We start from the raw sequence: 27,666 nt of genomic DNA, 5'->3' as shown, positions 1-27,666 counted from the left end.
ATTACAGCACTGATGTAATACAAATTAGAAATTGCTGACTTACAAACATCAGCCTTTATTAAAAAAGTGTCCTTTTCAAAGATATATACTCACTTTCTGGGAAAAAAAAAAAAAATCCCAGAGGAAAGAAATTGCAGAGGAGTGTGGGCCTCCATGAGACCTGTCCTATTAAGGTGCTTCTCTTCCTCAGTCAAATCCTGTTCTTATTTCACAGGCCCCTTTGAATCAAATAGGGGCAGCTTTGTGAAGACTGGTCCAATTTGCTAACCTGAATTTTTGAACCCCTGTAACTTAGGACCATAATCCTGGTCTCATTTAAAACCTTTAGGAGCTTTGTAGCGCACTTTAGAGCCATTAGTTTGTTCTGTGAATGCTCCCACAATGGTATCCATGGACTGAATTGAGCTCCTCTGCTTTGCTCCAAATTGGCTGGAGGTAAGATCTGACCCAGATGATGCTGAAGGACATCAGCAGAGCACTGTGCTGACACTAACAAGCCTAGCTCCAAGGTTTAAAAATTCAGCTGGGGTAGCACTGTCCTAGAAAGACTGTTGCAAAATGATATTTGATTACATCTTCCAATTACCTTAGAAAGTTCTCTATTTTAGGGCCAATACATACATTAAATACCCATATATCCAGTATCTCCTCTCTTTCAGTGGTTATCACTTGCCATTTTTTACAAGGGACTGAGGCAACTTTCAGACACCAAAAATATCTCCTTCATATTTTAAATGTGGGGTGTAAGCTTACATATTTGTATGGCATTTGAAATATATACATTTCACTCAAACCATAGGTGGCAGGCCTTTAATGGAATAGCCCCGTTCTATTTTCTGTTAAAGCACCTTATATAGGAATTATTAATATGCAAGATATCAAGTGTGAAACTTCAATTAAGACAGAAGGATTTTTTGAAAAGAAGCTGGAGAAATAAGTCAATGCTATTGCATGTTTAATTTGATTAGAGATATATTTTAAGTATTTTTGGTGGTCTGACAATGTTTTCTTATAATGTAATGTCAAAACAATGTGACAAGAAATGCTATCCTCATTGTACATGTCCCTATTTGAGAAAAGTATTTTGCAGTGAAAAAGTACTCTTAAAATCTGTAGTGATGTGGACAATGGAGAATAAACAAAACAAACAAACAAAAAAGAAATGTAACAAAGGGCAAAAGAAAGCAACACATCTAAACTTGTCTTAAATATTTGACAATGTAAGAACAACAACTGCCACTGAAAATTGTAGGCATAGAACTGCACCTAAGATGAACTAAAGAGACTCACGCCTTTCAGATAAATTTATATTTGTTCTGGTTATGCCTTTAAAAATATATATATATATATATTTTTTTTTTCAATAGTAGCAGAAACAAGTGTCCAAACTGATTAAACACCTTCCAAATCATAAGATATGTTAAATAACTATTTGTCTTCAACACCACCTGGCAGGTGATGAAACATCTGTCTTCATCCTTGCACAGAAGATAATTAGGCCTTTAACAAACCCCCAAATCAAAAAGAAACAAAGCAAGACAAATTAAAATAGAAAATTATGTGTATATAATAATTATTGTGAAGAGACCCAAAGCAAACAGTGTGGAATCTGAGGAAAAAAATATCAAGAAAAATAATGCAAATGAATAGGACTCTGAGAATGAAGGCTGCACCACAGAGAAAGGCAAAATCAAAATGCGTGTGATGCTTCCTTTTGTGTGTATGTGCGAGTTCTATGGATCTTAGCCTGGAAAGCAAGATGTTTTGTGAAATTACACAGTAATTTTATACTCTGGGGCTTAATTCTCTGGCTATTTACTTCCAGGTGTGGTCCTCAGATGTACTTCTGGCCACAAATCTGATGTTGGGTCTCAGGGAGCATATTCACATTTCTAAATAAAAGAGGCTGAAGAATGAAAGGGGCACAGCATCTCTGACGGTCCATCTTGACACTACTCAATTCTTAGCTTGCTCTAGGGCTCTGTTTTGGATTGTTGTAGTAGGTGTCTTTAAGACATGGCCTAACTCCAGGAACTGTACCCAAAAAGGCAGCTTGGACAAGACTGCAGTACGTTTGTATGTCTTTGCCCTACGTTGTCCTCTAACACTGTCTCAGTGGGTTCAGATCTTAGCTGCCATCAAACCAAGGCATGCAACACACTCTCATAGCTTCATGCCACTGTGGTGGCATCCAACAGAACCCTCACATTATTACAGATGCTTTGAGCTGAAATGACACATATTAAACACAAGTATCTGAGAGCCACAGGGGGGGCTATGTGGGCCCAGAAGAGTAAGGTCAGCAGCAATGCCTTCAAAGTGCAGATGTGTGCTGTCCACTCTAAAGAGAGATAGCTTTACCCCTAAGTGACATAGAGGAGAACTGATCCTTGGCACATGGCCTTGAGTTAGGGAGGTCTCCCTGGCACTCTTCTATGTCATCTGATGTGTCCAGTAAGGCCTAAGCACTCTGGCCTGTTTAGGAGAATACAAGCATTTCTGTTCTTAAAATGCATCTGTTAATCCAGTCAGCTAAAAACATGCTTTTTGTGACATTGAAGTGGTTAATCTATTGCACAGAACTGCCTGATGTTGTTATACATTTATTGAGGAATATTTTGTTTTAAGTAAACTCAAATAGTTACAAAAAAATGTCTCAGCTATGTGGAGGCACCCCCTTGAATGGAAACCAAATTTTATGCAGGTAAATTCACGGTGGGAGCAGGTGTTGCTATTGTTTCAGGCATTTACAAACAAGTTTCTCTGTAATGAAGTTAATCAGTAAACTATATAACCTCTGGCCTGTGTCACTCCTTTGCTAGTCTTAAGGAAAGTTCTCACTGTAAAGAAGTCAGCAAGATATAGACAAAGCAGAACAAAGAAGTTTTGTTTCTAAATAGTCTTTAGGGAAAAGGAGAGAAAGAGAGAAAGGACTGAGTACCTTAAAGACAGCATTTTTCTTCAAGAAATGGTCTGACTGAAGGCTACCTAAGGTAGGATAATTCTGTGATCTCATTTAGGTGTGTGTGTTATCTGATCTTATGTTCTTCATTGAAACTGTAGGTTGTTACAAAGTTGTGTTGCTAAATTCAAGTGGTTTTTCAAGATCTGAAAATAATTTGTTTGGAATTAAATCAGGATTTCATTAATGGTTGTGCTGTGGTTTCCAAATAACTTAATCATGAATCTTGTGCCTATTTCCTTAAGTTCCTTCATGTATATCCCACATTGTGCCAGGGGCTCATATTTCAAACCTGCTCAGAATTTTTTTCCTCTATTAGCTTTATTTTAGTGGAACAATAACTTTTACATTAAAATGTGATATCGTCGTACTTTCTGTAATATTCCGAATAAAACTGTATTATTCTTGAATCTGCACATAACCTCAGTATAATTGAAAACACTTTCCTTAGGTTCTACATGGAAAATTTCTTTTCATTTCTACAAGCACTTAAGCCTACATCAAATATTTTTAAAGTTGTATGTAAAACAATCTGTGCAAAATTTAAAAAAACAAAAACAAAACTCTGATGTGTTTCGGTTGCAAATAGAAAGTAGATGAAAAGTAGAAAAATATTTATAAAATTGTGACCACATCCATGTAAATGTTTCACTTTGATATCGGTGAATGTTTCAGACTTTTGTAAAACGTTTTAATTGAAAAACATTCTTTTATAAAATATAACCTAAAAGATCAACTATAAGTAATATACATTTGTGTATGTTTAAATAGTCTTTAAAATTTTAGGAAGTAGGCTTCCGAAATGAAAAACAGATACATGTTTCAAAATAGCTAAGACTATGCAAATATAAAATAATACCATATTCTAGTGAGTTCATTTCTGACTTCACTTTCACTCCTTTTTTACTACTGCACCTCCAGCGATTTCAGTGGGCTGTCTCATGCTTTACAGTGGCACGAGACCAGCCCATCTCAGACTACTTCTGATGTCTTGATAAAAGCATATGTGCATTCTGGTTAACAAGATAAGATTAATATTCTTTTGTGATAAGAAACTATTTGTTCTAGACTTACATATACTTTGCAAAGCATAATTGTAAAATTTGGTGTGGATTTAAAATGTCATGCAAGACAGTGCAGTACGCTGTATGCTTCTGAAAGCAGAATCCCTCCAGCCTTTGTTAGAAGCCCTGTGCACACAGCTGTCTGGGGAGCTCTGCTCAGACCACATGTTTTGGATTGGGTCATAGAAATTCTTTGCTCCGGTAATTTCAAAGCAGTTAGTTCCTACTTCAACCTCACCATTTGTTTCATTTTTAAAGAAAATATCTCAGAAAAAAGGACATTTCAACCAAAAAATGAGACAGTTTCATATTTATAGTGTCTTTATGGAACACCTCTACATTTCAAAATATTTTTAGGAAAGATTTAAATCACTAATGCTTTGAAGCAAACCATTTCTTGTAATGTTTAATTCTAGCCTTATTGATAATTTTGTGGGAAAATCATCATTTGACAATTGTTGTTGATCTGCTCTGGGTAAAAGGCATCTCACTTAACCAAGAGAAAGGCATCTCGCTTAGCCAAGTCAGCTAAGTTCTAAGGATGAAATAAAAGTATCCACCACGCTCTTCAAAGAAGACTAATCAAGTCAACATAAAACAAAAAAAAAACCAGCCTTAAGCTGTAGTGGGAAAACCTATACAGTTACAACATAAATATCCTTAAAAATCACTCTGGTCTCCATGAAAGTACAATCTATACTCTTTCCAAAGTTTTAGCTGTAACTTGTTTTACATGAAACAAGATTGTGTTCTCTCAGTCTCTCTCTCAACCCTGCCTATTCTCCCTTTTCCCTTCTGTTGTTCTGAGCATGGAGAGAAATCAGCTGAATTTTTTTCTCTCTTTCTTTTGTATTTTACTTTATAGATTGATTCAGATGATTTTTATTTTTCCCCAGACGCAGAAAAAAATTAATGATTATGGAGATTTTTGTAAACATCTGTAATGCAATTGGTCTGCACTAGTTTAAATAAATACCCAATATTGTCTCAGTATATGCTGCAGTTCTTTAACAATCCTGACTTTCTAATAAGTCCTGAGATAGTTTTCTGCTGTGGAACGAATGTTGCCTTCTCTTGTTCTTTCAAAGGCCCAAGTAGTTCAAGAGACTGATATAGAGCTTTTGTGAATTTTCCGGTGGATGGCATAGAGATAAAAATCAACAGTTTCTTTGTTTTCATTTTGGAATATTCCCACTTTCCGTTAAGAAACTCAATCAACTAAGTAATTACAAACTAGCAAATGACAGCTTAGGTTTCCATGGTGAACAGATTCCTTTCCAAAGAGACTGGATGATATGTGTAATGATTGAACGTCTTGCAATTAAAGTAACACTGTTTTTTGTACTTAAAGTACTTTGAAAGGTCTCAAAGAACAGCAGTACCAACACACTGGAAATAAAATTAAAGAAAGACCACATTTTAAAATCAAAGAAAGACCACCATTAAACCTATAGTTTGCAAGGCCTTTCTTTGCATTAGAATTTCGTACCGAACAGCAAAGGTCAGCATCAAATCATTGCTGCCTTCACCCTTCACACGTTTTGTCACCGCTGCAGCTGACAGTTATCAGTGACAGTTTAGTTTTGATGCACAAAGCTCTGACTTCACCTCCAGACTCTTCTATGAAGTCCTCAAATGCCTGTGTTTTGTCTGAGGTCTCCATATTACTTATATAAAGGACATAAGCTTTGGCTTGGGGAATGCCTTCTGCTATACGTTAGTGTAGTAACCGGGGCCTTGGCATCTTCTGGAGCAACTAAATGCAACCATAACTGAAATAATTGTTAATAATAAATGGCACCATTACTTTTATTTGGGATTATATCCCATTTTTCAAGACTTGCATCTTGCTGCTTATTCTTGAACCAGAATCTCCACATTTGCTATTGGCAAAAATGTGCTGTGGACAATACAGTGCTCAGGCAAACCCAAACCACCTGTATCACTTCTGCAGCACAGTCAAATAGGAAGGACAGAAAGTTGCAGAGCAAGAGCACAGGACCTTGAAAGTGAAAAAGTATTTGAAAAGCAAAGGTTAGTTTCTGTCACTAACTGAAGTGAGACAAAGGAGAGGGAAGAATCTCCTCCTATAGATTTTTATTCTTGGCTGACATGTTCCTCCTTAACTGTTAGCATTTCTTCATTGTTTCTGATTCCTCAGAAGTGAAGGAGCCTTTCCAGGAAACCAATTTTATGTCAACAAAAACATTTTTGAGTGCTTTAGAAGCACTGCTAAGTAATGGTCACCAACAAACATTTATCTATGATTTCCTTAGAAATTCTGCTGTTGAGAGTGGGACTTGGCATCTTCCTGGAAATATGCACTATTTTTCTCAGACTGTCTTCTTGGAACAAATAAAGAAACTGTCAGAAAATATGAAGTAGTTTGCAAATAACTTTTAATTAGTTTTCCATCTGGTTGACATGGGCTTGCTTTTAATTATATCATCTAGCATCTGTTAGATGTCATTGTAATTGTGTTATTGAAAAAACGAGATATAAGTTGTGTTTTGAACACGACAGACAGAATGTGATGGACAGAGTTAAAGTAGCCTCCAGATACTTCTTTGATACTGACTTTACAAGCTACTTTTACAGAAAAAGGATGCAATTCCTCGTCACAGCTCATTCACCATTGTCAAGTTTGTTGCTGGCTCAGAGGTGAATAGTGCCAGCTTATGGAGGTGTTTCACACGAGAAGTGCACCAATGCTCTAAGTCTCACAGGCTTGTAGGGGCTGGGGACCAGGCTGCAGAAGATGGCTTACAGGGAGGTCCCATTTCATCACGTATGTTAAGAATATCTTCCCCACTCCTTCATGGAACCCCTTTCAGGCTCTTCTTGAAGGTTTATTTCATCTGCTTAGTCTTACAATTAAGCCTCAGCCTTGCTTTCTTTCCCCAGTCCAGTTTTCCCCTGTCAACAGTGTATTCATTTGAAATTGTATAGAAATTAACAAAATGCTTCTGTCTTGATCTAACTTTCATAAATACTATAGCTTGTTTTATTTTTTTATTTTTTTACTTTTGTTTGGATTTCTTTTATTCTGCTGTGAGACCTAATTCAGGTTGCTAGCTTCTCTGTGGAGTGGATTGTTCTTTCTTGTAAACAAAACATTACTACTTGCTGCATGGTATCTTCAATGTTTTTGTGTGTGAGTGGCAGTGCAGGACATTCCAACAATAATGAAGGCGTGGCTGAGAATGGGTGGTTACTCTGAAAACATCTTGCAGTGAATGTGTATAGGACTAGGACCACATCAAATCTAAGCTCAGAATGTATGGTCTTCATGATTATGCCTTATTGTTTTTGAGATAGATGTCTTAGGAAGTGGAAACTTCTCTGACAATTGTGGTTTCATAGTTGTATTTTTTATTATTATTTTTATTTTTGGCGTTATTATTTTCCAGGTGTCCTTTCAGAGCCAATGAGTTCTCCAGTGCAAGAGGCAGATGTTTCACCTTACACACAGTACAACAGTGTGCCATTTCCCCAAGTTCAGCCTCAGATTTCATCGCCACCTTATTACTCCAACCTGGGCTTCTACCCTCCGCAGCATGAGGAATGGTATTCCCCTGGGATGTACGAGCTCCGAAGAATTCCCTCAGAGACATTTTACACAAGGGAGACAGAGATAATGGATATCCCTGCAGCCAAAAAGCCTAGACTGGGTCACTCCACAGGAAGAGTGAAAGGAGAAGAGCTCTGCGTGGTCTGTGGTGACAAAGCCTCTGGGTACCACTACAATGCTCTTACTTGTGAAGGATGCAAAGGTAGGATGAAATCAATTTTAGAATACTATTCAGGTATTAAGCACAGCACTATCAGATTTTCTTATTCTTATTTTTTAATTTCTTGATATTTTTTATCCTAGTCATTAAGTATTGTAGAGATTTCCATTTGGATATGTTGTGCGTTATTCTGTATTTTCCCCATGACAAACTGTCTGCATCCTCCACCGTTGTCCTGTGAATACAGAGCACAGTTAGCAAACCTACGGCTCTCAAGCCATCATTAGTTCTCTGTAAGCTCAAGAGTGACTTCCATGCAGAGGGCTCTGATGTCTTGGTGGCTGTTGATCCTGCTCTGTGCCTGCGGAAGGAGCCAAACCCATGGAGCCCCCTTGGGATCTATCTCAGTGCTAGATTGCCCTGAAAATCAACTGCTACCCCAGCCCAAGTGCCTCTTGTAGTGTGTATTGAAGTGAAAGCTGTCAGCTCCCATCTGCAAAATGTTCCCAGAGAACCTCTTTCCCTCTGCTCCCAATGCATATGGAGTGGATCCTCAGGTTTGTGAAACGAAAGGGCTTTTCTAATTCTAGACTTATTTCTAGGGACAGCCACTATTCCTAGGGAGGGAACTTCAGGTTGTATTCATAGCATAAAAATCTTCCTTCCTAGGAGAACAGTATTCACAAATTGGTGTCAGGATAAAACAGGATACAGAAAATGATTGGCATTATTGGAAACATTATTGCCAGATATTTTATCAGAAGGGAACAAAAAAGATATGCTGATGGAATAACTACTATACCTAATTATGGGGCTGATGTACACTATAGGAAGAAAAATAATGCCCCAGTTTTTCATTCTATTCTGTGAATAAATATTTCACTATAGTTTCCGTTCTACAGATAAGGGCTAAAAGCTCAGACATTGCAGAAGCACTGAAATACACGGCTGCTAATCTTAATGTGGAGCTCATTGTCATGGACAGTGGACTGAACTAATTTTGGGCTTTGCTTTACCTATTGTGGATTCATTTCTGAGCGCAAAACAGACCAAAATGGTCAAACACTCTAAACATAAGTACAATCAAGGGTCATAATGCTTATCTCAATAATACCAGTAAATACGAGATTTCTTTCTTTCTGCTGCCTGTGTGAATTTTCTCAAAGTCAAAAAATATGAATTAATTTGTACTAATTGTCATTATAAACCCAATTAAACTCAGTTTTAATGTAAAGGTTCCAATTCATGATACATTAATTCTGTTAGTAAGCTACTCCTACTGTTTATTAACTTGATTATGAAATGACTTAATAATTTTTTCAAAGACTAACAATTACAAAATGTGGAATGTTTAAAAAATGTCTGTAGGAGTGAGGTTAAGATCACTGGGTAAATACACAGACTAAAAGCTATGGCAGAAGGAAATGTGTCCACCTCTCTACCAATTCAGTTTGAATCACTCTGCATAACCATAATTTTACTGCTTTATTGGGATAATTTATTTTATGTTTTCACTCCATTTCATGACTGCAACATCAATTAGAAGGAATAGTACCCTTGATCAAACACAGTAAAAGTTCAATTATTTAAAGATAATGCATTCAATTTCTACAATAAACTTCAGAGGTGGTTAAAGTAACAGCTGATTCAGTAAAAAGATGTGCTGAGGACAGTGATTCTGTTTGACAAGGTGAAGACAATACTGTCTTTTCTAGACCTCTGATCATTCTTGTGTATCTGTGCAATTTTTCACATTGCTATATACTACCTCAAGACACAGTGCACAAATGGGGCTCAGTAAGCCAGCTGAGCTCTTATCAGGCATCCAAGTATGAGATTAACTCCTTTTCAGCAACAAGACTGTTAATTCATGTTCTATGTGATTCAGAATAATACACAGATCCCTTTCTGCAGGACTGGTGCCTACCCTGCAGTATCCCTGCTCCATTGATGCTGTGGACACTAATTCAAAGGGGGAGACTTAGCATGCATGGAATTCAGTCCTCTCTGATGAATATATTTTGTTTTGTTTTTCTTATTTCTTTCTTGGATAATGCATTCAGCATCACCCTCCATTCTTCCTTCTTGGGCAGAGCAATATTAAGATCTTATTTATCTTCCCTCATGAGAACAGCAATCTAAAGACATGGACAGAAATATACACACACATACATGTATATATATAAAAATACATTATCATCCATTAAATAAATATGAACTATTTCATTAATATTTTACAATTTAAGCAGAACATTTGATCTCAGAGGATAGTTGCCAGTGGTACTAATTAAAAAAAAAAAAAAAAGGAAAATAGAAAGAAAAATAAGAGGTTATCCCGAGGTTCCTCTCACCTCTAATACATCACTTTAGTAAATGCTGCCTTGATCTAAAATAATAGCATCACAGTCTTTGTCCATAAAGGACCATTCATGGGCAATATTACAGTATAAGGACCATCATATTATGCTTTAAAGCCTGCTGCTGTAGAGGTCATTTCTGAGACAGTCTTTGCAGATAGACATTGAAGACTTTTTTGTATAGCCTTAGTCTGTATAGTGGCACTGGGTTTTAAGGGCCATTTTGAGATGCTACAGAACAAGTGATATAGAATTGCCCTTGTTCAGTAGAGACACTGAATATGTTCTGCTGAGAGAACTGGTTGTGAATTCCCTCTACAGAGAGCAGAGGTAAGAGTTCTGGCAGTCTTCAAACCACTGCTGATAATGCTTGATGTCTCTTACACCAGAACAAGCATACTTTCTGTGAAGAGTGGTGCTACATTAATCTTCTCTTCGTGTTGGCACCCATCACGTGAGGATAGGTGGAAGGAATGCTATCGTACACCCTGATAGTCTGACAGAGTGGAGCAGGTGCTTTGTTAGCAACAGTGAACTTCAAAAACTTTTTAATTGAGATCCCCAAAGCAGTTAGACACCAGGATGGCAAACTGAGATATTTACAAAGCTTTCATCTACATTTTTAACAGCTGTCTTCCTTCAATGTTCATAATTTCCATAAGAAAATCAGCATCAGTAATATTGGAGCAACTCTAGGCATAATTAATCATATTCATGACTAGCTAAGAGAACAAAGAAAAATCAACATTTCCAGCCAAATGGTTTTTGTAATTTGGTAAGATCAGATAAAAGTTAGATGGTGCCAGAAAAACCTTCACCTTTTGGGGCTGCCCCTTCATTATCCTAACAGATGCCATTTCTGATTCATCTCCAATTTTATTTTTTTTTAAACTTCCCCTGGTATAGATGGTCACTCATAAAATATTTCAAACAATTTAAGTTAATTTGTAATTTTTAGTAAAGAACATTTATTACATTTTTTTACTCCCACCTAAAAGCTAATTTAAAAATTAATTATGAAGTCTGTTCAAGAAGACCATGATTCAAGAGTCACTTCGTGATAAAACTGAAGTGAGAGTAGGGTTAAAACTACTTTTTTTGTGTGTGTGAAAAAAATATACATTTCATTTCTCATTTCACTTTTCCAAAAACCTTGTTTTAAAGAGCAAATATTTGACCACTTGAATCCTACTGGCTCCTATCATGTTGCATCCCTATTTTTGCATTCTTTCACATTCTTTTGTGTTTTTTAAACATTCATTTACTAAAGCTCTTTTTCTTTGTTCCCCCCTGAAAAAGCAAACACACACCTTGTAGAGAGGGTGAGTGATAAATTGGACTAAGAATGTCAAAAATATTTGAGTAGAGCTTTTTAATATTTACTATTTAATATTTGTCACAAATTACAGGTTTTAATTTAACAAATAATTGCCTTTAACTGACACTGAGAACCTACAGCTTAAATCCAGGCCTTTATCTCCCTTCCCTGAGCAGTAAATGGTAATGTATTAAACACCACGTGAATGATGGATAAAAATAATGCCTAGGGCTGCAGAAGGTTCTAAGCAATCTGCATTTCAAAGGAGACTGGTGCCAGTCAAGTATATTTATCTGAAAAGAAGCCAATAAAACAGTATGAAAGAGATTTCAAGCAGGAAATAAAGCAGATTCAGAGAAATGCCAGATTTTTTTTGTGACCAGATAGTGGAATTGTTTTAGTGGTAGCCACACACTGGTGCTTGAAAGAGATAATACAATTATAATAACTTGGGCCAAAGTTGGGAAATTGTCATCTGACAATGGCAAAATCATCACGTCTTCTACCACGTTATCTTGCCCAGATTCAACAGGATGTTTTCCCAGGTCAACACATTCTGAAAACAAGCAGACAAGTCCTTCAATGGACAAAAATTCAGATTCACATCTGAGTGTGGGAGACTGTGTGTTATCTGGTGCCTCTCCTACTGCATGAAAGTGCCAGGTTGGAAAACAATTGCGTTTTTATTGCGCCAGACAGTGGCGAGGAGAAAGCAAAAGTTTTGTGAATAGTTTTGGTTAATGTAAATTTACACAGAGCTCTACTTTGAATTGCACTATAAATAAGTAATCTGCCAGCAAAAGCTCCCAGGAGTCTATCTCAAAAGCCTGCCCTCGGGTGAGAAGGAGAACAGAGCTTCCCCCCTGTGCCATAGAGAGTTAATTCCATCTGCAGCTGATGCTAAATAGTATCTGCCGTATGAAGGATAACATAAAAGATAGTGATGGTACAGCGAGTACCACTAAAAATTCAGGAAACGTTCATTCAAGTCATGATTGGCAGCAATGACTCTGTTTTGTGATGACTTTCATTGTATTAAATTTTTTATCTGGAACATTGCATGTTTTGCCCATGGTTCTTCTCTCCGAGATGTGCTAGGCAGCAGCCAAATAGTAGATTTCTACAGAGTGAGTCAACGTCCTGTAGACTTCTGGGATCAATTGTGGTTTGCAGTTACCACTGTGCAACTTTGCTGTGAATCCAGTAACGATACCAGTTCAGCTGCTTGTGTAGTTGAAGTTATGTGACTGCTTAGCTCATCAGGTGGACAATATTTAGTGAAAGAGGCTGGAGTATCTTGTACACAGAGTAGGAGGCCACATGTACACTAAACCTGCGGGTAGGCAAGCAGACCAGTACTTGGGATTTCCTGCTTCCAGGGGCTGAGGGAAGTGTACCTAGTTACACAGCTCTCTTCCGGTGCGTTCTGTATCTCAAGAGACTTATCAGGCTCATATTTTTTTCACTAACTATTTGTACGGCATCATCCCTACAGCTCTAGTGCTGTAGGCATATTTCAGATTTAGGTCTGAATTTTCCTAAGGCCGACAGTTCCAGGACCTTATTCCTAATGTATGTGCATGCAATCTTCAACACCCCACCCCACCCCCCAATTAAATTATACAACTTTGATACTATTCTCAAAGCAAACAGCAAGAATGTAGTCACCTAGGCACTGAAAGAAACCAGCAGTGCAGCAGAGCTTTTGTCATTCAGAAAACCCAGATGGAGGTGCTCATCAATTTGATTACTCTGCCGTTTTGGGTGTTTTCTTTTATCTATGTCACTGTTGTGTTGTGCAGGGTTCTTCAGAAGAAGCATCACAAAAAATGCAGTATACAAGTGTAAAAATGGAGGCAACTGCGAGATGGACATGTATATGAGGAGAAAATGCCAGGAGTGCCGTCTAAGGAAATGCAAGCAAATGGGAATGTTGGCTGAATGTATGTATACAGGTATTTGCATCATATAGTGAGAGTGTGCAGAGAACACATCAAATACTGTATTTGTTTAATCAATATGGTCTTAATAATAAATCTATAAAAGATACACTCTAGCCGGTAGAAGGTGCATTAAAGATGATGCTGAAACTATGCATCAAATCCTATTGGAATAGGCAAACACATTTGCTTCACTACTCCTTCTGGGCCTCTCCCTGTCAAGTTCTTGCTAGTCCAAATGCTGGTATTCAAACAACATTGTTTTTCAGAAAAGAGGAAGACTGCCATTAACACGAAGTTTCTGTGGGCTTGCCAAGTGTATGTTCCCAGACCTCACCCAGCAATCACGCAAAGCCTTCTGAGGGCTAGCCCTTTTTTATAGTCTCATTAGCTTTTTGTGTGGTGCTATGGATTTTCCTGCCTTGAATATAGACACATAGGTAGAACTGGGTCCAGAAATGAGGCTGATGGACTTTAATAATGTTTCATATTAAAGCGAATACTCTATTCAGGCTGACAGCTTATAAACTTCACTGAGCAACTTAGAACAACAGGGATATTGGAGTGCAACTTTAAACATGTTTAAAACATTTAGAGTAAAATGTTTTTGCAGGCTGGCTCCTGAAAAAGGTCTGTAAACATCTGCTCTTCTGCTTTTCATGAACAAACAGGGCTACAATTTATTTTTCTTGACGGATCCAATTATTTTAGCATGCACGTATGTGTGAAACCAATTTGGGTTCATACAGGAAATTAATCTACTTGGAATTTTTAATATACTTCTATCCCTCAATCTGATCAGAAGATGCTATATTAACTGTTGGTTTTGTGAGAAACAATAAGCTCCATCAATATTTGGAACACACTGCCAGCATAATGTAATTAATCTTTCATTCTGCAAATTGAACAGGCTACAAAGATCCTGAGATATGACATATTCTCGTGCAGTATGTAAATATATGAACAGACACCATCACTGAGATGACAGCACTTAGTGGGTCCCTGAGTGTCAGAGGAGAATGAGTCCCCTTCAGTGCCGATCCCAGATCCATTGTTCCAATATTTGGAGGGTTCAAAATAGCCTGAGTGACTTAGTACGACAAAAAGCAAGTGATCACTGAAAAAAATAGGTCAGCGTAAATAATACTGACTAGGCAGACATGAAACTTTTAAACTGGCTGATCATTTTCACAAATTGGCACACGTGAAATAAAAGCCAATGAGTGCCACTGCTATTTGACTCTCTCTCTGCAATGGAAACTCTGGGTATCTTGTGTCGCTCATGACTTAAACATAAGCGTGCTCTAATGTACTGCAATGAGGATGTTCTGCAAGGTACTATTTAATGGCTTTTAAGAAGGAGTGTGTTGTATAATTGCTTTTAGTTCAAGGCAATCCAGGACAGTAAAACACAAAGCTTCTAGGAGTATAGAGCATTTATTTGAAAAAAAGTGACTAGGAAATAAAAGGCTACCTTGAACTTTGTTTCACTTACTCATTTTGTAGGATTGTAATTACAAGCACTGTGGATTCTTTTTTTTCTCTGAACAAGGAGGTAAAGTCTTATAAACATTTATGGTATGTCTACTCAATAATCCTACTCCTGCCCTTTATACACAAAAGATCAAAATTGCTAACCATCAGGTTTGGTTGTTTGCTGTGGTTTTGTTATAAACTGTAACTTTCTTGTGTGAAATGTCTACCTAGGGAAGACACAGGTTATGCCACTCTTCCTGGAACTTGATAGCCAGTTAATACTCATGGAAGTCCAGCTAGGTCTGAAGTAAAAAGTAAAGTCCTGTTTCACATGAGTTTTGCAGTTAACCTAAATGGAGTCAGAATAAGAAGTCAATGTACAATTCAGTAGCAGAAAGCATAAAAAAGTCTAGTCTTACCGATTAAGGCAAAAGTAAACAACATTTTCCCTAGGAAGGTTAGTATCCTAAGTTGGTGGAAAATGGTACAAACCCATTAACACCGCCAAGTATCCATCAAATAATATTTAGAAAACGAAATCTATGATGCTGGGCAGCAGCACAAATTACATGGCTCAATACCAATTATTATCTCCACCATTCCTATTCCCCCCTTTCAAGGTATTATTTGAAGGTCTTATTTGAATCATGGAAATTTCCTCTTTTCTCAGCAGTTCAGGTAGGTTATTTTATATAGTGCTTAAACAGGAAATTAAAAACATTCACAACGAAATTCACTGTTTTCATGGTATCTTCCTCTACCATCATATACTCACTGAATGAGCCTCTTTTCCTGCTCTGCATTTTCAGAGGTGAAGAATGGGAAGGATACTTGAAAGCAGCTCTTTTTTTAAAGAAAAAAAAAAAAAAAAGCCCTGCGCTGATAGGTTTATTTTTAGATGAATACTTAGCTGTTCACTTTTTCATTTGTGCTTTCTGGCTGTCTTCCACAGGTTGTTTAGGGTACGTATTGTCCCTTTCTTTTGTTAGCACACGCAAATTGCTAGTTTTTTTTTTTTTTTTTTTTTTTTTTTTTTACATCCACATAAGGATGCTCCTTGGTTCAAGGGACTGAAATGTAGCCTAGAACAAAAAAAAAAAAAAAATACAGCAATGCAAATATCTTTTCAGTAGGGCAAATTAAATTTTAGAGTAAAACCATGGCTTTATTCAGTCCTCTAAGACAAAGGGATGCAAAATATCAAGGCATTTTAAACATTAAACATTAACATTTTAAATTAATTCATTTTTTCAGGTACATTTGCCAGTCTGAGTTACTTATGAGCCAAAATTTTCAGCTGTTGGTCTATTCATATAATGACACTCCAACAGTTAAAGCCTGTGAGTCCTCTTCTAAGAGGACTTTGCAAAGAATCTGCACTATAGACATAGTAATGCTTAAAGATTATTGAAAATATCCACTGCCCTTTGTGTGAGAACAGCAGCACCTCAACTACTCCTTTGGATCAGATCACAAGCACGCCTTTAACTACAGTCTTCTAGTTGTCCCTGTTTACTGTGCATTGGTTCTAGTCTTGGAGCACAAGAAAGGGCTCAATTTTGGATGAAATGAAACCAAAAACATACTCCATCGCACTCCCATCACACTCTGTCTGTAACACCATATTAGAGCTGGTCCAAAAACAAGCCCCCTGACATGCACACTGTGTGAATGCTGAGTCACTAGCACCAACTGTTTTGCTCTGTAGATGGGCTCCTATTGGGCTAGACTACTCATTAGTGTATAGTTGTATATCTCATTAGGCTCACATCCAAAGATAATGACATGTTCAGGAAATGTTCTGTACAGGTAAGTAGATTTGTTAGTGTAAAGGGCATTCGTGGGCATGTTTATATAGTTAGTCAGTGCCTAAAGCATATATAAATCCAAAAAATACCTATTGTATTGTGTGTTCTAGGTCTGTTAACAGAAATACAATGCAAGTCAAAAAGGCTACGGAAAAATGTGAAACAGCCCCCAGATCAAACGGTCAATGAAGATAACGAAGGACATGACATGAAACAAGTGACATCTACAACTAAAATGTATAGGGTAATAAAATTCTTGTAATAGTAGTGGCGATCTTTGAGGTAAATGTGGCTTGTACAGTGAATAAGTACTCATAAACTCTATGGAGCTATCCTCATTAATTAAAAATCCATCTCCCACCCATGTCAAGGAAATACCTTGCATATAGAAGTAGTTTTGATATTTTTAGTCAAAACTCTGTAAAGCGTCCATAAAATATTTTTTTCTGTGATGTATCTCAGGTATATATCATATATAGTGAGGAGTGATAGTGAAGTTTGAGCATACTTAGTTATTTGATAATTGTTTCCTAATTTCTAAGAATAAACCACATAAACTCATGCTATTTAAAACCCTTAAATGCTTCCCTGTGGACTTCTACAGAAATCTGAAGTCTTGTGGTGGCAAGCAAATCTCACCTGCTTTAACTCCAAGTGTAAGAAATAGGTGTATATCTTTTGCCTAATGCACAAGATGCTAGATCATTTCTATTTAACTGCATTTCATGATGGGCTTTTTTTTTTTGCCAGTATAGGAGAAAGTAGAATTTACCCCAGAACAGCAGAACCTTCTTGATTACATCATGGATTCATACAGTAAACAACAAATACCTCAGGAGGTGTCAAAAAAGCTAGTAAGTACATTGATTGATTGATTATTGAGATGTGGATGAAAAAACTGAAGATTAGGTAGACTATGGGTATAAGTTTACAGCTTAAACATGCTGCAAGGGGACATAAACTCTGCTATTTAGTCATTAGTTAGACCACATCATTGTTTACTAAATTTAAATGCTAAGAAAAAGCTTTCTACTCTTTGAAAACACACTTTTATACTCAAATGTAACTTTTGCTGATTGGAACTTTGTTTTCCTTTTATCAGTATAGGCAGTGATTTGAGTTAGACTTCCAAGCTTCCTTTCTTTAAAGCTACCAGCCTGGAAGCTTGAAAGTCTTTCAGTTTATTGGACCCAAATTCCCAACATCTTCCAGGTTTTTGTTTAATTCAGTTTTCTTTCCTTTTCCTCTATACCTTCTAGAAATTCTGTTTTCCCTTTAAAAATTCAATTTTTCATGCTAAGATGGCAAAATGTTGGGAAATAGGCAGAAGAGACAAAAAAGGATTTAAACAAGATTTTTACCGTTTTCTTTTCACAAAACTGTCATGTTAATTCTTTAAAAACAAACAAACAAACAAACAAAACCAAGCAAAACAAATGAACAAGATTATTTTCTAAGTTCTCAACTTTGAAAAATAAAAGGAAGACACTTGCAGGGGGATGGCTGTATAACCTGTAATTAACTTGTGCAACTTATTTCCATGGGAGATTGAGGAGGTTAAAAATAAAGACAATTCGAAAAAGAAAGTAGACAAATTCATGGATAACAAGGCTTTTGGTTAAATATTATGGTTCACATATAACTTCTAGCTCAAGAAGTGTCTAAATCATTGACTTTTGGACATAGCATTGAAAATGTGACATGCTTCAGGGAAAGGACACTGTCTACTTCTATTTCTCACATTGCCTTCCAAAATACTTGTTTTTGTCAACCAGTGAAGACAAACTGCAGGATTAGATAGACCTCTTACATGATCCACTCTAATAATTTTTGTATTTTATATTTTTAAATGTGAAGTGATGATGAATATTAACAGATTTTGTTTGGTCTGATTTTTAACAGTTACATGAGGAATTCAGTGCTGAAGGGAATTTTCTGATTTTAACAGAAATGGCTACCAGTCACGTTCAGGTTCTTGTGGAATTCACTAAAAAACTACCAGGTATATCCAGTCTGCTGGGGCAAATTTTGTTATTGCGAGACTTAGATACCTTCAGTTGCCATTTGATATTGTATTTTGAATGTTATATGAAAACACCACCTCCTCTGACACATGCATTCTTCAGACACTGTCTAAAGAAAAGGAGATTTGGGCTCTGCAGTGAACATTTTGAATAATTCAAATTCTGGCACTCTGGGATGTGGCACTTTTTATCTATTGACAAACAAAATATTCAGAGAAGAGGTTAGGTCTCTGGAGACTTTTTGTGTATCAGTGCAATGCCAAATAGTTTGCCTGTAAGTTACCACTAACATCCACCAGACTTGTGCTTTGCTGCCTTTCTAGAAAAGCCTTTAAGCCATGACATCCACTGAATTACGAGTCTAAACAAGAACTTTGTCTTGTTGGAGGCACCAGTACTTATAGACCTTGCATGGTGTGTTATGGACAAATACTGAAGACCTGAGTTGTTTATTTTTGTTATTGTTATTGTTGTTATTAAACCCCCAAGTGGATGTTACCTCAAGAGTGAATGCTGGGTACAGTACAGGTTCCTTGTGAGACAACTCCCACCCCTCCTTCTCTGCCTGGAAGCTGTGTTTACAGGTGTTTTCTCACCAGCTTCAAGCCTTTGCCCACCCTCTGAAGCCAGTCTCCTGCTACTGCAGCACTTGGAGCCGTGCTTCCAGCTCCTTTCTCTGCACTCAGCCTTGGAGCCACAGACCAAGCCACCCCTGAGAAGATTCTTCAGGCACTTTTTTTTTTTTTTTTTAAGGAAGGTGCACTGGAATGCCTAACTGTAGCAAAATATTATTTTCCTGGCATTCCCATGATATTGACCCTTTATTTGTGTGTTATAAGCTTGCTTCAAAGGCTAGTACTGCAGCTGTAACTTTAATTTTATGCTAACTGGAATACCAGCTCTCAGGACACGAACAGAGTACAAATTAAGCAAAAGGGTACAGCAGTGTCAGCTGACAGATGCTAACACAGCTCCTTAACGGAATAAAAGAATTCAGCGTGCTATGTGCTGCTCTGGTTGAATGCAATCACTGGTCAAGTTCAGCATTATGTTTGCACATAACACACCTGAGAGTGAACAGAGCTATGAGCTAGAAATTTGATAGTGGTTTGGTAATAAGGAAAAAGCCCTACCAGATTTCTGCAATCCAAATGACTTTATGCTGCAGAAAAGGCACAGGCTTGTGGTCTTAAAGTCTCCACAAATGCTGCCTGCCTGGCTTCTGGAGCTTGATTTTCAAAATCAATTGCCAGTAGTGATAGGGAAGGCCCCCACTGAGTCTAATTCACCTAAACTTCAGTGGGGACCGAGTCTGTGTTATTTTATGGAATCTAGGTTTCAGTCTCTGCAGCGCTTGTAAGCCAGCCAACACCAGCGTCAAGGTTATACAAATGTGTAGCACCTCCTGTGGAAGAAGTTCAGGACAAAAAAGTACTTTTCTGTTGCTGTGGGAGTTTTCTGTTGCTGCCTTACTTATCTACAATGTCTTCCCAGGCTTCCAAACCCTTGACCATGAAGATCAGATTGCTTTGCTGAAGGGCTCAGCTGTAGAAGCCATGTTCCTCCGTTCAGCTGAGATCTTCAGTAGGAAACTTCCTACAGGACATACTGTTCTTTTAGAAGAAAGAATTCGTAACAGTGGTGAGTATCTTCTTTACAAGGAAAAAACAGAAGACACCATTGCAGTTCTGTGTTGGTATTTTGACCTTGAAAAGTTAGTAAAATTGTTTACTAGCATTGAAACAGGTTTATCTAAATGCTGTTCTTTATATTAACTAGAACAAATCTATTTCAGCCTTGAGTCTAAAGATCATAAGGTAAAGGTTTATTCATAAATACATTGCAAGCATTATGAATAATGCTATATCAAATAAAACCAGTGCAAGTCTCCAATGACAAGCATAAAAGAATGATGAAAAAAATCCATTTCAAATTATTCACATAAAATATTATTATTTATTATTATTGCTTGCAAATACAATTACTGTAAGAAACAAAGAAAGAGAGAGAAGTACTGAGGGAAACAAAGAAACAAGGAAAGTTCAGGGAAGGAAGGAAGGGAGGAGAAAGAAAAAGAAAAAGAAGGAAGGAAGGAAGAATTTTAGGATATTACTGTAGATATACCGTGGAATGTTATCGTAGAAGGGAAACATCTATTCTTAGTATCTATTTAGTAAAACTGACACAGTGCATAGAAGAATTATAAATATGGAATATTCTCAATATATTTTCTGCTTCTTAAGGTCCTGCTTAAGGTATAAGACCAGAAAATGATGAAAAGCCAAACTGGGCTTGGTATTTGTTCCTTAAAGCAGGCAAAGATGTATTTTGCTTTGTTACATAGTCTTCGCTCTCCATTGATGCAATACAGAATGTGTTTTGCCTTTTTCTGTCTTGATAAACAAACTTTACCTACCCCTCACCTACTTATCATTAAAAATTCAAAAGCAATAAAAATTATCAATCAAAGAGGCTGTCTATACTCAGGCTGCTTTGATTCTGGCTTCCTTTATAATGATCAGAAGGAAAATATATGGGAGAACATTTAACCTCAATGCTAGTCGTGGAAATGGGCTTGAACTCAGCTCTGAAACTCTTAAAATCCATGACATGAAGGGACTAGCAATGCATGGAAAATGATGCCAATATTTATATATTTGCAACCATTAAAAGGAGTCAGAAAATGTGAGAATAATTTCCTTGCTAAAGTTTTGGTTTTAGTTTGACTTAGCACACTCATTTCTAGGTTTACATTTTGTAGTTTTTAACATTTCTTTTATTTTGATTTATTACAAGAGGCTGTTGTTTGAAGGACTGGAAATGGGTGGTTTTGAGAGTGATATGGATAGCTTGTAGGCCAGGCTCTGCAGTCAGATTTAAAATGAGTATTGGATCAGACCCTGGGTTGAATAGTTTCCAAGAAATGAAGCACTGTAACTTTTTTAGTGTGTGTATATGTACACACTGCATATATACATATATGTATCTTACTGCTCATGGGAAAAAAAAGGCTTTCTGAAGCATCTTTCCTCAAGACAGGATCAAGTTGAGAGCATAAAAAGACATGCTGCTGCTAGAATTTCTCCCTTCCTATATTGCAGGAGGATAAAGCATTACCCAGCTACTTGCTGCTGGCTGCATTTTTTCCTTCCACTAATGACCAGAATACAAGATATAATACTCTTTGCCATGTATTCTATTTCTCCACGCTGTGCAAATTCAAGCCTAGTTAAGAGCATTTTCCTTGACTGCACTTAATGAGCTTGTAAGAGTAAACAAAAGCAGCTTGTAAATCTTTGCAGCTGTAGCTGTGTTAACTTTACTGCTGCTACTGCTGCTACAGATGATGATGTTAACTATAAGATCTACAGCACAGACCCAGAAGTCACTCAGAATTTCCAAGCTTGCAAGAGTCCTTGATTTTGGACAGACATTGGCTCATTGTCATTGCTGCATGCTAGAGCATAGCCGTTCAAACTGGCAATGTCCCTTGCATGAAAAGACTTAAATGTGGGTTTAAAATTCCTCTTTGCCTGCTTGGCAGGCTTTGCTGGCTTGAACAGCAGCCTGTACCAAATTTGATATTAGGGTAGAAACTTTTATAGCCTGTCTCAGCCTTAACCAGTAACGACATGTGCTACTTACAAAAAGCTCTGCAGCTGACCTTTATCATGCTGTAGAGTGGTCCAAGAGAGAAACTGGCCAGATGAGATTAAACTCAAGTCAAACAAAGAAGAAAGCCCAAAAGAATTATACATAAATATGGAGATATGAACTTCACTTTAAAATACACCTGACTGAGAAACAAGACTAAATACAGCAAACCAAAACCCCACAAAATCACTTGAGAGCAGCAGAGGAAACACAGTGATAGCTGAATGAGAGTTTAGAAATCAATTTAAAGGTAATGAGTGAAGAAAAAGCATCAGGACTATTCATAGCTTCTAGTGAGGTCCTAAGTACTGTCAGGCCATCAGCCATAGATCGTCATTAGTCAGAACTCCTGTCCACATATTTTAGATGCAGACAGGTGTCAGAATGTCACATAAGTCCTATTGTCAATCCTTGATATCTGTATCCATAAAATTGAGGGTATAGGGAGAGATCCTGCCTAAAAGTCACAAGCTGTTCAGACTTTTGTCACCTGCCACCATGTCAGTTTGGAAGCTGCTCTCGTCTATTAATATTTATGCCTGTATTTTTATTTATTTTTTTTTTCTGATAAAGAAGCCAGAGATCTGATGGTGATGACCTTTGAGCACGAGCAGTATTCATTTTTATTCTCATGCTGATGAGGTGTATTTTTATTTCTTAACTTGAGCATATTGCCTAAGTCCTGGCACATCTCAGTGACTGCCTTTGTGCCCTTATAGTCTCTCCACAAGGTGTTATGGAAATTCTTTCATTTGCTGCTCCTGAAATTGAAATCCTCTCTTACTCACTCTAATATTGAGACTTAATGAGAAATACAGACGTTTTATGTAATGTTAATGAGAGCTTGTACAACTTACTCATCTTACTTGATGCTTCACTTACACATACACCATGTTGTCACCGATTCACTTATTTTGTGAAAAGTTGACATCTGGGTAATTTAATGCTTAGTTTCTTTCTGTTATTTTGAAAGCAAATTGTCTGCATTGTCTAGCAGTAAAATAATTTAAAAAACACTGCTGAAATGCTGAATGTTATCACAGAGAGCATTTATACCTTGTTTTCGTAACGACGTCTGCTTTCAGCGATCATTAAGAGCCACAGATATTTATTTAATCATTTTATTCTTAGAACACTTCTACTAATTTCAGTATCGGGGAATTAGATACTATCTGATATGAATAGAAATGGAAGAATCTGGACCCGAACTTTCAGTTGGCAGCAGGACACCTGTCATTGTGAAATATGCTCTTGTTTTCCTGGATGGCTTACAGGTGCTGAAGTACGATGAAATCCAAGGCAAAAATGAAATAGACAGTATTTCAAAACATTGGAAAGAGGCCACCTTTTGCCCTTGAATGTGGATACAAAGTTCCCATTGATTTGGACGAGACACCCCTGCAACTTAGGGCAAAATTTGGCAGAGGAACAATGGATACCCAATCGCTTCCGCTACCTTTGGCTTTCATTGATTGTTAGTACTGAGTAACCATAGTGCTTCAGAACCCCACTGTGCTGCTGGAGGTTGTGCAGAGAAACAAAATGAAATGATTGCCACTGCTGAGTCCAGATAATGTGAGAGAGTAACCTGGCCTATATCTTGCTCCTTGTTTCCAAACATACCTGCACATGAAGGCTGTCTAGCCCTCCCAGTGGTTGTGTGCATCCACACAGAAGGAGTCATTTGCCATCCTGTGACTCGATCCCAACGTGGCACCCTGCCAAAAACATTTAGAAATTAGGGCCACTTTTAATTAGAGTATAGGAAAGAGCTTTTCTGTTCATATACAGTCCTGCATGATCTACCATGCTGACTTAGCCAGTGCCATGAATTACACAGTTTACACAAATGTATAAATCATATCTACAGAGTTAATTTATGCACATGAAAGTAAGAACAGATGTCAGAGGACCCAATCTCTTTTCTTCTGCATAAGTGTGCCTCTCCAGGCCAAAAACGTACTTAGGTAAATAGCCTCGACCTATGAAGACTAGCTCAAGGCAGTGTAGATGCTGCTGCTGTGTGCCAGGCTGCACCTCTCTCCTGACAGCAGGCATGCAGGCTGCTGCCAGAGAATGGGATGTGACATGGTCATTTGCATCCTCCTTGCAGGTTTACTGGGGTTTCTGCTCTTGCAGTAATGGCTCCACGGTGGTCCTACTACTTGATTTTGAGAAGAAGGGATTCTGCTGTCCAACTTGTGAATTCTTTTTGGCACACAGTAACCTCTCATTTAAGTTCCTTACCTGCAGAAGATGAGGACAGAGGAGAGGTCAGATGTCCATGTTCTGGTGTACCTTCTCTGCTGGCTAGACTTTCCCCTTTTCAGCTCTCAGCATCAATAAGGGGAATTCGGTCAGTGTTTGAAGGGTCACTGATACATCTGAATAGATTAGAAGGCAGCGTTTATAACAAAAACATTGCAGCCTGGGAAACAGTTCTGGTAGATGAAGCTCTGTGAAAGATAAGATGTAATTTTGAGAGTAATTAATATATTTCATTTTCATAAAACAGCTACTAATAAACTCTTGGTTTAATACCCACTGGCAGCTCCATGTTTATCACGAAAAAAAGATCTCTTCATCCATATTAATCACACAGTGCTAGTTACTATTAATTAGTACTTACTCTCAAGCTTTCCTCTTGCAATAGATCAATCTAATCTGTTTTAATGAATAGCCAGAATGAAAGAGAGAATACTGATCTCAAAAAAATGGCAATAATGACTTGATATCACAGGAAAAAAAAAAAAAAAAAAAAAAAGTATATGCCAGGGCTATGTTAACCAGATGTAATTATTTATGACTGGAAACTGCAAACCTTATGAAAGCAACAGTCCTTTTATTTTCAGCGTAGGGAAATCATAGGAACAAAACTCTAAAACACAAGGCAAAGTCTGAAAAAATACTGCATCCTAGGCTACAGAGATGAATAAAATTGTGTAAGAAGTAAGGGGTGCTGAATGAATAATGCTCACAAATTTGAATCTCCTCTAGTCTAATGCTGAAGGCCATATTCAATAAAGGTAGCATTTCTCGTTAACTGCCCTGGGGTTATGCCACTCAGGCATTAACATAGCGAAATCAAATTCAATTGCAGTGTCTTCAGCAGATGATAGGGTTGGGCTGGTGGTTAGGTAGAAATCTGTGTAATTCAGAATGATGCACCACAAAACCCAAAGGAAGGGCCAGTTCTTACTGCCTTAATGCCACATGATTCGAAGTTTTTGAAACCTTTTCGAAAAAAGTTAAGCAGGAGGCATCATTAACACAGAGCAGGAAGTTCTGCCTATCTGATATAGTATGTACAGTGCTCTCATCTGAACTTAATAAAGAAGGTTAAACAGAGCTAGCTTTTCTGTTCTCACTGAGGCCAGAAACACATTATAACTTTATCTATTTGATTTTTTTTTCCACTTTTGGAGTATGATTGGTAACACTGACTTTTGAAAAGCCATATAATTCATTTCTCCTCCAGCCCTTCTAGTTACAAACAACAAATCACCTTTAATTCTTTTTCTGATAACCTGAGTGGAAGTGACATCTCACACAGTAGATAAGAGGGAAAAAAGCGAGAACTATAAACATCTGTTTCCTGCTTTTTTTTTGCTTTCTGGTGGAGCTTATTAAATCTAAACTGAAGCGCTTTCAATCACATTAGAAAACAGCCCCCTCTTGTGATGGAACAGCAGTTTGTGTAACGTTCATCCAGAATAAGGAAATAACTAGGAAAGGCCAGCACAGACAGGATAGAGGCAAAATTAGTAACCAGGAAAAAATTCCATTAGCCTAGCCTTAAAATTGCCATTTTGCATCGTTTTGTTCATAATTACATTGCGACATATATCTATTTAAAGATTTCATAGTTCTGGTGGATTTTGTTTTGTTTTGTTTTTAGTAAATGCAGTAAACTTTAGCAGCATTGCTATAACATCTCTTTTTATTTATCCCTGTCTTATTTATCCATTTTTATCCCTTTTTACTCCCTCTTCTGTTTTGATTTATTTCTCTGTTTGGATTGCAGTAGTGCAGAAACATGTTCTGATGCAATTTTATTTGTTTTCACGTCTACACTCCCTCCCTCCCATGCTTTAGTTTCTTAATGTTAAATTATAAGCTTTCTGGTGCAAGGACTGTTTTACTGCATACTTATGGGTGCAAGGAGGACCAGAATTTAGATATTCCACACCTTGTTCTTCACCAGCATCATTTTCATCCCACTCTTGTTATATTGACATCAGGACTTGAGGAGCTCTGTGGTCAGTAAATCAATGAACAATTTAATCCAGCTGAAAAGTAACCTGACCTCCCCCCCCCCAAAAAAAAAAAAAGGTAATAATAATAATAATAAAAAAGAAAAATCAAATGATGAATGTGAGAAACAAATGAGGAGAGTCTTAGTCACAACCCACTTTTTCCTGTTTCCCGCCCGCTGCCAAGATGATGTGCCCAGCGGCATGACACCTTGCCCGGGGAGTTCTAAAAATATCTGCAGTTGTCTTGGACTTTTCTCATGACACTGTTGAGCTATCATGAAAGGAATTTGTTTGCTCTGATTTAGGGCTCAGTTAGACTTTTTTTTTTCATGGTTCTAGATTCACATGCACTTTAAAACACATGTATGTGTTCCTTATGTGTGTCATATTGTAAGGACCTACAATAAAAACTGCCAGAGACATGCGGTTGCCCAAAAGTTAGTAATAACAAGTGTTCAAAATTTTCAATCGTTAAATAGTTTGAATAGTTAACTCTGGTGACTAATGACATAAGTTATGCAGCACACCAGATGCTCTGTATGAAGCTCGAGCTGTGTTACTACCACAGGATGAGCTGACTCTTGTCATACAGATCTGCTTAATGGCCGTAGACTCTTCTCAATATCATTGAACGTGTTGCAAAAGCTGGATCTGTGGTTTGAAATCTGAAGCAAACTTAGCTGCTAATGTCATGTGTTTAAATACCTTTCAGCCACAAAATGTGCCACACTCTGCAAGACTATACTTTCACTCTGCTGGGTCACATAACAATTCCACTGATTGAAATTAGTTGTCACTGTCACAGCAAAATGTGACTTGTTCACAGTTAAGTCAAGTGACTTTACATTTCCTGTCTTTGAGTTGCATCTGCTGAGTTTCGTTTTGAATTTCCCCTGTTGGAGGCACTCCAAACCTCACAGCAGCCTCTGACTACCAGTCTTGGATTTCGTGTTGTATAAAATACTCAAAACCACGTTATTTCACAGTTTCCAAACTAAGTTGTAAAGTCTCATTCCAGAACAGCTCCAAACTAAACAGAGTGAAATGATGAGAAATCCTATAGCCCTACCCCATAG

The 27,666-nt window shown here is 37.4% G+C and overlaps 1 protein-coding gene across 3 annotated transcripts in view; it reads left to right on the top strand.

Annotated features, from left to right (window-relative positions):
- Positions 1–27,666, top strand: part of NR1H4 (nuclear receptor subfamily 1 group H member 4) — a 39,929-nt gene that overhangs the window by 8,733 nt on the left and 3,530 nt on the right. The window contains exons 1-7 of one of the 3 annotated variants that reach the window (XM_066994479.1): positions 2,820–2,993; positions 7,437–7,799; positions 13,235–13,387; positions 16,767–16,900; positions 17,412–17,510; positions 18,559–18,658; positions 20,175–20,321. In XM_066994479.1, the coding sequence (XP_066850580.1) occupies positions 7,454–7,799; positions 13,235–13,387; positions 16,767–16,900; positions 17,412–17,510; positions 18,559–18,658; positions 20,175–20,321 (979 nt within the window). In that variant the 5' untranslated portion in view covers positions 2,820–2,993; positions 7,437–7,453. Of the gene's footprint in view, positions 1–2,819; positions 2,994–7,436; positions 7,800–13,234; positions 13,388–16,766; positions 16,901–17,411; positions 17,511–18,558; positions 18,659–20,174; positions 20,322–27,666 lie in introns of those variants that run through there. The other 2 variants (XM_048061114.2, XM_048061117.2) reach the window with 2 other exon arrangements.

This window comes from Anser cygnoides, chromosome 1 (assembly GCF_040182565.1).
Source record: "Anser cygnoides isolate HZ-2024a breed goose chromosome 1, Taihu_goose_T2T_genome, whole genome shotgun sequence".
Classification (NCBI taxonomy): Eukaryota; Metazoa; Chordata; class Aves; order Anseriformes; family Anatidae; genus Anser; species Anser cygnoides.
Note: the sequence above shows the minus strand (reverse complement) of the source record. Positions and strands in the feature narration are given on the sequence as shown.